The sequence below is a fragment of the Bison bison genome, unplaced genomic scaffold (assembly GCF_000754665.1).
Source record: "Bison bison bison isolate TAMUID 2011002044 unplaced genomic scaffold, Bison_UMD1.0 scf7180017864285, whole genome shotgun sequence".
NCBI classification, from domain to species: Eukaryota; Metazoa; Chordata; class Mammalia; order Artiodactyla; family Bovidae; genus Bison; species Bison bison.
The window spans coordinates 588,666-601,693 of record NW_011494857.1 but is presented as its reverse complement, the minus strand read 5'-3'; the positions used below and the strand labels follow the sequence as shown (position 1 = coordinate 601,693).

The 13,028-nt window shown below is 53.2% G+C and overlaps 2 protein-coding genes across 3 annotated transcripts in view; one reads left to right on the top strand and one right to left on the bottom strand.

The window, feature by feature from the left end:
* Positions 1 to 1,194, bottom strand: part of LOC104995617 (galactoside 2-alpha-L-fucosyltransferase 2-like) — a 15,691-nt gene extending 14,497 nt beyond the window's left edge. The window contains exon 1 of one of the 2 annotated variants that reach the window (XM_010849561.1): positions 1,118 to 1,194. The gene's annotated coding sequence lies outside the window, so the exon portion shown is untranslated. The other variant, XM_010849562.1, reaches the window with a different exon arrangement.
* NTN5 (netrin 5) overlaps positions 1 to 4,788 on the top strand; it is a 6,130-nt gene extending 1,342 nt beyond the window's left edge. Inside the window, 6 exon segments of the mRNA XM_010849701.1 lie at positions 976 to 1,410; positions 1,581 to 1,730; positions 2,144 to 2,197; positions 2,401 to 2,481; positions 4,103 to 4,277; positions 4,279 to 4,788. Of these exon segments, the coding sequence (XP_010848003.1) occupies positions 976 to 1,410; positions 1,581 to 1,730; positions 2,144 to 2,197; positions 2,401 to 2,481; positions 4,103 to 4,277; positions 4,279 to 4,465 (1,082 nt within the window). The 3' untranslated portion in view covers positions 4,466 to 4,788.
* The last annotated feature ends 8,240 nt before the right edge of the window (positions 4,789 to 13,028 follow it).

The window sequence follows — 13,028 nt, the reverse complement described above, 5'->3', positions numbered from 1 at the left end:
AGCAGCCAGGCAGTGTCCCTGAGGGCAGGAGGCTCTTTCCTACCCCAGAGCTACCTGCCCCTTGCTTCTCCCCCACACTGTCCTCTGGCAGCACCTCTCTTGGCTCCCCTGGCTTTCCCCCACCACCTCTGCTGCTTCCATGCCCACCGGGGGCTCCAGCCTCTTGGTGACACCTGATCACGGTGATGTGGAGAACACTTTCTGAGCCCCGCCCAGGGCCTGGCTTGTCGCAGGCGCTCAGGTGGTATTTAGTGAGAGGCTGGAGAAAAACAGGGCAGCTGGATGTTTTTGGACTCATCAAATCAACCATGGTGGGGGAAGCTTTTATTCATCAGACACATTTTTATCCAGCACCTACTATGTGCCGGGCAGGGATTGCATCAGGCCCATTCTACAGATGAGGAGACTGAGGCTAGAGCTGGGAAGTTCTGTGCTCAAGGACACGCAGTCAGCAGGTGGCAGGGCTGGAACGTGAGCTCAGGAGGATAAGCCCAAGGGTCCTGGCTTGTCCCGAACGTGCTGTCACACTAGATGTTCTAGGGCAGCAGATGGGCGCACAGCCTCAGGAGGCAGCCAGACTGCTTGGGTTCAAATCCCAGCTCACCAGCTTCCTGGCTGTGTGACCCCCAACTAGTGACCAAACCTCTCTGTGTCTCCATTTCCTCGCCTGTAAAGTGAGGAAAACAACAGTCTTTCCTCTACAGGCTGCAGTGGAAATTCAAGTCACGGATATACATAAAGTCCTTAGGACCTAGCACGGAGGTCCTGTGTTGCTCTTTTTAAATGTTTCCCCAGTAATTCGAATAAGTGGTCAGGTTTGAGAGTCACTGCCTTTGAAATCTGATCAATGCCCCCCAGCAAAATGTACATGGTAGGTGGTCCTCCTGCGAGGAAGTAGATATTGTAAATGTCATCTTATAGCAAAGGAGTCTGAGCTGCAGAAAGGAGGCGTCGCCTGCCCATGGAAAGAGTGAGACACTTCCACGCGGGGGTCTGACTCTGTAGCCCACTCTCTACACCCCGTGTGTTCATCAGTCCCCTTGGCTCACCCAGCTCCAGTCCAAAGCACCGCCTGTTTTAAAGATGAGAATGAAGGGCTTCGGGGACCCAGACTCACCTGGGGAACCCCAGGCAGTCTCTCTCCTGAGGGCGGTGGGGGGAAAGCTGGGAAAGGGGAACGGAATGGCGGCCTGAGGCGCCCTCACTCCATCCTGTTCCCAGCCTGCTCCTGCAACCAGCACGCGCGACGCTGCAGGTTCAACTCTGAGCTGTTCAGGCTGTCGGGCGGCCGGAGCGGGGGCGTTTGTGAGCGGTGCCGCCACCACACAGCCGGCCGGCACTGCCACTACTGCCAGCCAGGGTTCTGGAGGGACCCCGGGCAGCCCATCAGCAGCCGCAAGGCCTGCAGGGGTGAGTGCAGCCTGAAGCCCCGCCTAGAGGGAAAGGCAGCAGGCAGGTCTGTGGGAGGAGGGGCTGGGGGCCTGCGGGCGGAGGGGGCAGGGAATTCCAGCCTCCCCAGTCTTGGGGAGGAAGAGGCTGGGAGCCCGCACCCTACCTCCCCAGCTCCTCTCCTCACGCAGCCTGCCAGTGCCATCCAATTGGGGCGACAGGCGGTGCCTGCAACCAGACCAATGGGCAGTGCTCCTGCAAGTTAGGGGTCACTGGCCTGACCTGCAACCGCTGTGGTCCCGGCTACCAGCAGAGCCGCTCCCCCAGGATGCCCTGCCAGCGTGAGTCCTGGGGGCGGGGCCCCGAGTCCCAAGTTGGGTGGGAAGGAGATAGCCAGACCTCCAGGGGGCAAGATGGGTGAGGACCGGGTCCCTGGGAGACGGAAGCTAGAGACTGGACTCTGTGGCCTTGGGGAGGCGGAGACTGAAGTCCAGTCTCACCCTGTGGAGGAAGAGGCTAAGAGCCTGGATTCCTGGGTGTGAGAGAGGTCTTAAGACCGGGACTCCTGAGTCCAGAAAGTGGCGAGGGACCAGAACTCCAGGTCCTGGGGGAGAAAGGCAAAGTGTGCTTCCACTCTTGGGCTTCAAGGAAGCAGGATGCCCCTTGAGGGGTCTGGATGCCTGGTTTCCTTGGGGGCAGCGAGGTGCTGGTGGGAGGTGCTAAGAGGCCTTACCTCTTCTCTGCTCTCTCACAGGAATCCTAGAGGCGACAACCACCCTTGCTACAACCCCTCATGCTTACAGCTCGGGTAAGACAGGCTGGCCTACAAATCCCTGGTAGCAAGAAGGATCAGGGATGGGGTGATTGGGCCACCAGGAGGGGATCCAGGGGTGGTTCACTGAGCGCAGTCCCAAGGGTTCAGGCACCCCAGCTGTCCATCAAGATGGACTGTGGGGGATGGGCAGGGGCAGAATGCTGTAGCCCAGGCCTCAGGAGCCCGACCCTCCCCAGACCCTCAGTGTCAAAACTATTGCAATACTTCGGACACCAGGATACACATGAGCCTTCAGAGGTACTGCCAACAGGACTACGGTGAGTGCCGGGGAGAACAAGGGCCAGCAGGTGCACAGGGGCTCTGATCTGCCTCCAAGCAACTCTCTTCTTTGGCCTTCACTTTCCTCATCTTAAATGGGAAGGGGTGCTGAACTCTAAAGGGCCTGTCCTGATCTAGAACCTAAAGGGACAGCAGACAATGGGCGGAAGGGGGAGTGGGGAGGGTTACTCCCTACCTTCCTAGGTCTCCTTTCTCCCTATGTTCTTGGTCTTGCAGAGTTTCACAATCTTCTTCAGCCTGACATCCCTGAGTGGGGGAGGTGGCCTCCTGAGGATGGAAAGAGAAAGGCAAACTGGTTGAAAGGAGGGACCCTTGCACTGTCTTGTCTGTCTCAGGTCCTCCACCCTCCTTCAGGGCTGTAGCCCCATTCCCACAGACTCCCCCACAGTTTCCTAATCCACCAGTCTACACCAGCCCCCTGAGTCCAGGGCCCATGACCTCAACTGTCTTGGACACTCGAGTTCAGCCCAGCCCCAGTTACTCCCCTCAGTGGTACAGGATCCCAGACCTCCCCTCCCTGAGGCTCACCATCTGGCCACTAGTATCCTTGGAACTCCAAAGGTGGAGCTTTCTGCCCCCCCCCGCCCCCCGCCCGCCCCACCTCCCATGGGAATCTTCCAGCCCATAGACTCAGCTTGCCCACCAGAGGGCTGCTCCCAACAGATCTCATCTCATCCCCTTAGAGGGGACACTTCTCTGAATCACCACTAGTAAGACCTCAACCCTGGGCTTCCCAGGACTGACCTCCTTCTGGCCCCCAAATTAATTCTAGATGCAGATCCCTCCTAGGGCAATATCTCTGTTTTCCAGGGGCTCTGTTGGTCCTAATACTTTCTGACTCTCTGGCATTAGAGACCTGCTGCTGCTGCTAAGTTGCCTCAGTCATGTCCGACTCTGTGCGACCCAATGGACGGCAGCCCACCAGGCTCCCCCTTCCCTGGGATTCTCCAGGCAAGAACACTGGAGTGGGTTGCCATTTTCTTCTCCAATGCATGAAAGTGAAAAGTGAAACTGAAGTCGCTCAGTCGTGTCCGACCCTCAGCGACCCCATGGACTGCAGCCCTCCAGGCTCCCCCGTCCATGGGACTTTCCAGGCAAGAGCACTGGAATGGGGTGCCATTGCCTTCTCCGATTAGAGGCCTGGACCTGCCTTTTCTGCCTTGTTCCAGCCCCACCCACTGCAGGGTCCCGGGAGACCTCTAACCTTTAAGTCATTCCTATACCTGCTGTTTCTAATAAGGTCTCAAAAGCATCCCTGGTGGTGCTTGCATATTTCCTGGTGGGCACCTGGGTTCCTGGCCCAAGCCTGACCTCCTCTCCAGAGAGACCGCCCACCCACCCCTCCCCTTCACAATCACAATCCTGGGACCCAACCTCACACTCCAAACGCCTCGCCCTCCTTGTTTTGACCCGTGTCCTCAGAAAGACCTCACTCCTCACAGCACTGGGCCTCTCACCCTCAAAGCTTCAAGGTCTCTGTTCTTCCTGATGCGATTCTGGAAGCCCACCCTTGCGTCCCAGGCCCCTCCCCACCAAGACTAACCTCACGGGGCCCTCAGGCTACCCCCGGCCCAGGCCTGACCTCTCCCCTTTCGGCAGTGCTCCACGCGCAGGTGCTGGCGTCCGAGGCCGCGGACACGACATGGCAGCGGCTGGCCGTGCGCGTGCTGGCCGTGTACAAGCAGGGAGCACAGCCCGTGCGTCGTGGCAGCCAGGCCGCCTGGGTGCCCCGCGCCGATCTGACCTGCGGATGCTTGCGCCTGCGCCCCGCAACCCTACCTGCTGCTGGGCAGAACGGCTGGCGGCCCAGATCCTACACGCCTCGTCCTCGACCGCCACGGCCTCGCGCTGCCCTGGAGGCCGCGCTGGGCCCGGCCGCTGCGGCGGCTGCAGCAGGAAGAGCGCGCCGGGGGGTGCCGCACGTTGCGGCCTTCGACCCTGAGCCCCGAACCCAGGCTCTAGAGCCGAAGCCCCGCTGCCTCGAATGCCATCGAAGGAGCTAGAAGCAACCACGGGAGGCGCCTTTTACCTCGACGCTGAGGCATCTCTCAGCGAGCCAATCAGACGCCACGGAGCACCAGACGTCACTGGCATGCGCCAGCACCCAGGAGTCAGGAAGGCCTTAACTAAAGGCCGTAGAACTCTTGGTCTCTGGCTCGGACACTTGACCTTTGCCTTGTGGAGCAAGTCCCCTCAATAAAGTCTCAACTCTTGAGGAATCTTGGCTCCAGACCCCTGATCTGTGCTGGGAGAGTCTAGGCGGGGCAAATAAAGAAGGCCATGAGGAAAGTCGTGAAACCAAACATGGCTATAGAGGCTAGTCAGAGTTGTGTTGCTTAACCATTGGCTAAAGCCAGTGGAAGGGAGGGTGGCTAGAAAAGGCGGGAAACACACCTGAGGAAAGCACAGCAGTGTCGGATTTCCAGAAAGTTCCAAGTTAAGAAACATTTGATTCCTAATGGCCCCAGGATGGTCTTAGAAAGTAATAGAACTTTGAGTGACTATCTGAAGAGGGTTCTGTTGGGTCCACCCGGTCTTGAACCAGAGGCTAAACCCTTTCCTGAGGGAATAGCCAATTGGGAGCCACAGAGCAGTCTGATTTCATTTGGTGCTAAGCAGAATTGGATTCCACCCAGCAGTTGGGTACCTACAGACCAGAGTGTTTGTTGCTCAGTCATGCTGACTCTTTGTGAGCCTATGTATTGTAGCTTGCCAGGCTCCTCTGTCCATGGGAGTCTCCAGGCAAGAATACTGGAGTGGGTAGCCATTCCCTTCTTCAGGGGATCTTTCCCACCCAGGGATCAAACCTGGGCCTCCCATATTGCAGGCAGATTCTTTACCGATCTGAGCCGCCAGGGAAGCCCTAACAGGCCAGAGGGGTGGGGTTAAAAAAGGCAGGAAGTAGTAAGTACTATGGAATGGAAAGTCATGGGACTTAGGATTTTTCACGTCACCTTGGCCTCTGAACCCACAATGAAGAACAGAATTTCAAATTTGAGTGACCTTTGTAGGAGAGACAGTGAGTACTTTGAGGGAATCTCAAAGAGATATGACTTAGGGTTCACTGGGGCCTAGAATGGAGAAGGAAATGGCACCCCACTCCAGTACTCTCGTTTGGAAAGTCCCATGGGTGGAGGAGCCTGGTGGGCTGCAATCCGTGGGGTTGCAAAGAGTCGGACACGACTGAGCGACTTCACTTTCACTTTTCACTTTCATGCATTGGAGAAGGAAATGGCAACCCACTCCAGTGTTCTTTCCTGGAGAATCCCAGGGACGGGGGAGCCTGGTGGGCTGCTGTCTATGGGGTCGCACAGAGTCAGACACGACTGAAGTGACTTAGCAGCAGCAGCAGCAGGGGCCTAGAAAGCAACCTCTTCTTTCCCTGAGAGAAAAAGCAGGCCTGAGCCAATGAGGAGTCTGGTTGCACCATGATGTCATTGGGTGCTAGGCAGAGAGAACAGGCTCTCCCGCCAGTGTTCTGAGTATGCCCCTAAGGAGGCTGAAAAAGGCAGAAAATAGCCTGCAGGAGGTGACTGTTAGACCCCCAAGCCACCAATATAATCCTGTATATGGGGAGGCTTGCCTTTGGCCTCCAATAGGGCCCTGGCTGTGGGCATATCTGAAGCAGGAGTTAGGAATCTTTAAGGGGTTTTATAGGGCTACCCAGATGGCACTAGTGGTAAAGAACCCAGCTACCAATGCAGAAGACATAAAAGACGAGGATTCAGTTCCTGGTTCAGGATGATTCCCTGGAGGAGGCATGGCCACCCACACCAGTTCTTGCTTGGAGAATCACATGGACAGAGGAGCCTGGCAGTCTGCAGTCCACAGGGTTGCAAAGAGTCAGATACGACTGAGCAACTTAGTATGTCAAAGGGTTTTCTAAGTAAGAAGAGTTCTCTGTTTCAGAGATGGCTGGATGCCTTATCTTGCTCTCTCCATCCTTTTCTGAAGAAATTGAGGCTCTCAGAGAGACCACCTTGAAATGGGGGCAAGGATTGAAACCCACATGTGTTCGGTTTGGCTGGAATCCTTAACCACCTCTTCTATAAAGAAACTGAACGAGAGAGGCTGGGCATCTTAACAAACATCACACAGCAAGTAGCCAGTATTCAGACTTAGTTCTCTGAGCTACCCAGTCAGTAGCCACTGCCACGTTGGTACTTAGTGGCTAACATATCAGACAGCGCAGATAAAGAACATGTCCACTATCACAGAAACTTCTATAGGATGGCATTGCTCTATAGGTGATTTTCATGAAACTCATGGACTCTGGAGCCAGACTGCCTAGGTTCAAATCCCTCTCTGTCCCCTAAGTTTTCCCATCTGTAAAATGGGAGTGGTGATGATGATGATAATAGGAAATAACCCACAGGGCATATTATGAAGATTAAATTAATTAACATGTGTATGTAGGGCTACCCCAATGGCTCAGTGGTTAAGAATCTGCCTGTAATACAGGAGACACAGGAGATGTGGGTTCGATCCCTGGGTTGGGAAGATCCTCTGGAGAAGGAAATGGCAACCCACTCCAGTATTCTTGCCTGGAGAATTCTGTGGACAGAGGAGCCTGACAGGCTACAGTCCATGGGGTCACAAAGAGTCAGACACAAATGAAGTGACTGAGCATGCATGAACATGTAGGGACTTCCCTGGTGGTCCAGTGGCTAAGACTCCGAGTTCCCAATGCAGGTGGCCTGGGTTTGACCCCCGGCCAGGGAACTAGATCCCACATGCCACAACTAAAGATCTCTCATGCCACAACCAAGATCGAAGAGCTCGAGTTCTGCAACTAAGACCTGGAGCAGCCAAATAAATAAATAAATACTTAATTTTTAAAAAGATGTGTATGTAATGAGCTTAAAATAGTGTCTGCACAGAGTAAGAGCTTTTGGAGTTTGTTTTCATGATTTAAACACCTGGTGGCCAGACATTCCCCAGGAGAGGTGAACCCAGAAGGTGAGATCACATGTCAGGAGGATTTTTGCTGGGCTCCCCTGGGGAGTGGGAGTTGAGAGTTGGGGCAGGAAGGGCTGTGGGAACCACCCAGGCTCAGAGTCCTGTCCCGGCTGCCTCCCACCCAGGGGCCGGGGAGGTAGGAGATGAAAGTGAGGAACAGGGCGAGCCCCATATGTTCCTTATGACCCAAACTTTGTTCCCAGCGCCCAAGACGAATAGGCGTGAAATCCACATCTGGGCCCCACCTCCGGCCCGACCATTCCCTCCCGCCTCTGGGCGCTGAGCCCAGTCTGTCTTGTTGCTATAATGAGGGCAGCACAGGTGGCTTCCAGAACTCAGAAGAGGCCCCTGCCGTCCACAGCATCATTGTTGGCTTCCTAGAAGAGCAGACTCCTAAAATGCGTGTGAGCTGAGGACGAGTTTGCCCAGCAGAAGAGGTAGAAAGGCCAAGTTAGAAGTTACAGTTGTAATGGCTAGCACTCTGGGCTCTGAATCCAGTGACCTGGGTTCAAATCTCAGTGGAACCTGCATTCCTTGCTTCTTCCATGGACAGAGGAGCCTGGCGGGCTATAGTCCATGGGGTTGCAAAGGATCAGACATGACTGAGCAGCTACACTTTCACAGTTTCAGGAAGTCGCAGTTGGTGCAAAGGTCCAGAAGCCAGAGGGCCCGGTATGGTCAGAGAAGAGATCTGAGGCTGGAATAAGCAGTAACCAGGACTATGGGGCCTCTAAGACCAGACTGAGGGCCTGAGTTTTTTCCCCAGGGGCACTGGAGAGCCGTGGGAGATTTATGAGTAGAGGAGGGGTGGGGTCAGCCCTGTATGAGCAACAAACGATATGGACAATTGTAGAGGTGGCTCGGTTCACTGGGTGAGCCCAGAGAAGGCCTTGAACCCAGACTGCAAGTTGGGTTCTCAGAGGAAGTGACATCAGAGGTAGGTCTTGAAGGACAGAGGAAGGAATTGGTCATGACTAGAAAGGCGGAGAGTCAGGGAATTTGTCCAGGGGTACTGGGGAGATACGGGATGGCTGTGACTTGAGGAGAGGCAAGGTCACCTCTGGACGTAGAAGACTCCTCTGGGATCCCTAGAGGGTAGACTGGAGGGGGAGGGAGACTGGGGGTGGGTGGAGGGGTTGGAGAGAAGATCCTGGTGGGAAGAGATGCATTCTGAGCCAGGGCTGGGTTTATAGGGACAGAAAGAGGGTCAGAAAAATGTCACCTACACTGGGAAGACTTCCTCTTACCCCCATATAAGAAGAAATTTCTCTTAGCCATTTTGTTCTTTTTTTAATCAATTAGTTAATTACTTTGACTGGGCCAGGCCTGAGTTGTGGCCTGCAAACTCTTAGTTGCAGTGTGTAGGATCTGCATGCATGCACTGGGGGTTCAGAGTCTCAGCCACTGGCCCACCAGGGACGTCCCCTCTGCCTCTGTCTTCACAATGCTATGGCCTCTGTCTAAAATCCCCCTCTGCCTTTCTTTTCTCCTTCTTCTTTTGAAATTGAAATGTAGTTGATTTACAATATTGTGCTAGTTTCAACTGTGCACAAAATGATTCTGTTTTGAGGGCAGGAAAAGAGGGTGATAGAGGGTGAGATGATGGTTGGATGGTATCACCAACTCATGGCATGGACACGAGTTTAAGCAAACTCTGGCAGATAGTGACGGACAGGGAAGCCTGGTGTGCTGCAGTCCATGGAATGGCAAAGAGTCGGACACGACTGAGCAACTGAACAACTACATATATATATGTATATGTATATATATACTTCTTCCCGATTCTTTTCCATTATAGTTTATCAGAAGATATTGAATAGGGACTTCCCTGGTGGTCCAGTGGTTAGGACTCTGCACTTCCAATGCAAAGGACATGGGTTCAGTCCCTAGTCCAGGAACCGGGATCCTACATGCCTTGCAGCCCAACCAAGAAAAAAATATATATACATATTGAATATAGTTCCCTGTCCTATACAGTAGATCCCTGTTGTTTATCTATGTCTTATTTTAAAAGAACATATGTAATTGGATTTAGGGTTCACCCAGATAACATGGGATGATCTGATCTCAAGATCACCATCTTAGTTACAACTGCAAAGACCCTTTTGCCAAATAAGGTCCTATTTACAGGTTTCAGGGAGATGTGTCTCTTTTGGGGGGGATGGGGGGCACCAGTCAACCCACGACATCTTGGGTGAGTCACTTTCCTCTCTGAGCCTCAGGGGTTCTAACTGTATAATGGGGCTAATACCAACCCCCACCTCAAGGGGCAACTTTGAGGGTTAACAAAACCTAAGGAGTGTATGGTCCAGCTCCAGTGTCTAGGAAACCCTCAGTCAGAGTGGCTGCCATTTCTTGCTGATTGATTTTTTCCATCAGAGCTGGGTTCTTCTGCCAGTCTCTTCCTGCCACTTCCCCGTTTCTCTGCACATATGTCTCGGTCATAATTTCCCCATCATTCTTTGTTTCCTGCCTGTGTCATTTGGGGCAAGTCACTAATGCCCTTGGAGGCTTGGTTTCCTCATCTGTCAAATGGGATAATAACTTCCTCCTTTTCTTTTCTTTTTTTTTAACTTCCTCCTTTTCATGAAGAGACTGTGATGATTACACGAGCGAGTCCTTAGAAAGTGCTCAGAACTTTGCCTGGTTCTTTAGCAGGTAAAGCAGGTGCTTTACCTGCTAGCTGCTGCCACTGTAATTATTATTATTATCATTGTTATTATTATTACTACTACTGCTTTGGTTTCCTTTATCTTGCCTCTGTCTTCCCCTTCTCAACACATTCCTGCCTTTCTGAATAAGGCAACCTCTAAGCCTTGAGGGTCATTGAAAGTCTGTCTCTCTCCCTTGCTGTCTCTCTTCCTCTCCCCACTTATGATGAGTTTATTTTACTTTATTTTTTATTTTTTGGGCCATGACATGTGGCATGCAGGATCTTAGTTCCCCAATCAGGGATTAAACCCACAGCTCCTGCAGTGGAAGCACAGTCTTAACCACTGGACTGCTAGGGAAGTCCCTCTGTGATGGTTTTGAAGGAAGCCCACATTCTTTGATATCCCTATGTTCAAGAGGAGGAGGTCAATCTCTTTCTCTTTGTTTTCCTAAGGTTTTATTTATTTTGGCTGCACTGGGTCTTTGTTTAGGACCCAGTGCAGCCAAAATAAATAACATTTTAGGGGGAAAAAAAAAAGGATCAATCCCTTTCCCTTTGAACGTGGGCTAGACTGAGCAGCTCACCTCCAGTGAATACACATCCGAGGCTTCCCTAGCGGCTCAGGCAGTAAAGAATCCGCCTGCAATGCAGGAGACTTGAGTTCGATTCCTGGGTTGGGAAGATCCCCTGGAGAAGGGAACAGCTACCCACTCCAGTATTCTGGCCTGGAGAATCCCATGGACTGTACAGTTCATGGGATCGCAAAGAGTCAGACACGACTGAGGGACTTTCACTTTCAATGAATAGAATAAGGAAGTGATGGTGCTAGGAATTCCCTGGTGGTCCAGTGGTTAGGACTCATCGCTTTCACTGCTGGGGCCTGGGTTCCGTACCTGGTCAGGGAACTGGGATCCTGCAGGCTAAGCAGCATGGCCAACACACAAATAAAAGTGTGTGACTTTGGACATAGGTTATATAAGACACTGCTGTCTCTCCAGTCACTCGCTCTGAAGGGGAGCCAGTAGTCATGTTGTGCCCCAAGCAGTCCTATGGAGAGGCTCATGTGCTGAGTGTTAGTATTCACAAGGGGCTCATAGCGTATAATTAAAATATTGCCACTGTGACTTCATCTCTTGTTTTTCAGGTCACCACAAAGGGCCATATTTTAACTATATGCTATATATATATATATATATGGGCTTCCATTGTGGGTAAAGAATCCGCCTGCAATACGGGAAACCTGGGTTTGATCTCTGGGTTGGGAAGATCCCCTGGAGAAGGGAACAGCTACCCACTACAGTATTCTGGCCTGGAGAATTCCATGGGCTGTACAGTCCATGGGGTCGAAAAGAGTCGGACATGACTGAGCGACTTTCACCCACACGAGCCCCTTGTGGACCCTAACATTGAGCAGCTGAGGCCTCTTGCCAAAGGCCGTGTAGGTGAGCTTGAAGGTAATCTTCCAGCCCCAGTCAAGAGTTTAGATGACTGCAGCCCTGGCCGATAGCCTATTGCCCCTTCATGAGAGACTGAGTTCTCTGTTGTTATCAGAGCCAGATCCACCCAACTAAACTGCTCCACGGTTCCCACCCCTCAGAAACTGTGAGACAATAAATATGTGTAGCTCTAGGCCACAGAGTTTCAGGGTAATCTGTCATGTGACAACAGATCATGAATATACCTTCCTTTCTTGTTTTCTCAGTGTCTCTCTCCACTTCCGGCTCTCCCAGGCATGTCTGTCTCTCTCCATCCCAGTCCTTGCATGTCCATTTCCAATTCTCTGTCTCTGAATGCCTCTGTCTTTTTCAACCCTCTTTAGTCTTATCCTTCATGTCAGTTGATCCGTTTCTGGGTCTCTCCCCCTACCTGGGTCTCTATCTCTGTCGATACCTCTTCCTCTACATGAGGGTCTCTCTTTACAGATAGATGTGCGCGGGTGTCTGCCTCTTTCTCTCTGTCCTCGCCTCTGTCTGCTGCTTTCTCTAGGCGTGTGTTTCTATGTCTGTCTTCAGATCTCCTTTTCTGTTTCTGTCTCTCCCTGAACACCTCCTGCCTGGCGTCTTGCTCTTCCATCTCGAACCTGCTGTTTGAGGCACGTGCGTGCACTCTCTGTCTCTGTGGGTCTCTGCTTCTATCTCTAAGTTTGTGTGTCTATGTCTTTCTCTCTGTGTATCTCTTTCTCTGCCTCCATCTGTATCTGTCTCATTTTGTATTTTTTTCCCCAGCCATTTGCGGGGCGGTGGGGGGCGGCGGCGGGGAGATCTCTCTATCTCTGCCTCCTCTATGTGTGTATCAGTTTCTGGATCTCTTTCATTCAAGGTATGGAAGTCTGTCTGTCTCTCCTGCCACCATCTCCCCCTGCCCAAACCCGCAGCCGCCCCACCCTGCCCTCTCTTCTCTACCCTGCATCTCCCTCCACCCTGTCTCTTCGTACTGATCTGAGGCTCGCCTTCCCTTCCCCAGCCTCCACAGTTCCCTGACCTCACCTCTGTTCTCTCTTCTCTGCCTTCCCGGCTACCTCCTGCCTGGCTCTCTCTCCAAGTCTCTGCCTCCCTCTCCTGGTCAGCCGCCCACACCGCACTCAAGTCTCCCAGGGGATCCCCTAGCCGAGTTAAGGGAGCCCCTGGCGGAGGCCCGAGTGATGCACTGGGCGGGGGGCTGCAGGCAGTGATGCAGGCTCCAATCTGGGTCCCCGTGAGCTGAGGGAACCCCTGATCCACTGGGGCCAGCGGCTCTGGGCGCAGAGACCTCGGGGACTCTCCCAGCTCCACCTTAAGCGCCCCCCCTTCCCTCTTCTGCGGAGGATGGAAACTGCCAGCTCTTGGGCCCCAGGTGTCCGGGCCACCCCCGCCCCCAAGGCCCCAGCGCATCTGGGAGCTGGGGATCAGCCCCCCAGTGACCCCTCCATCCTGT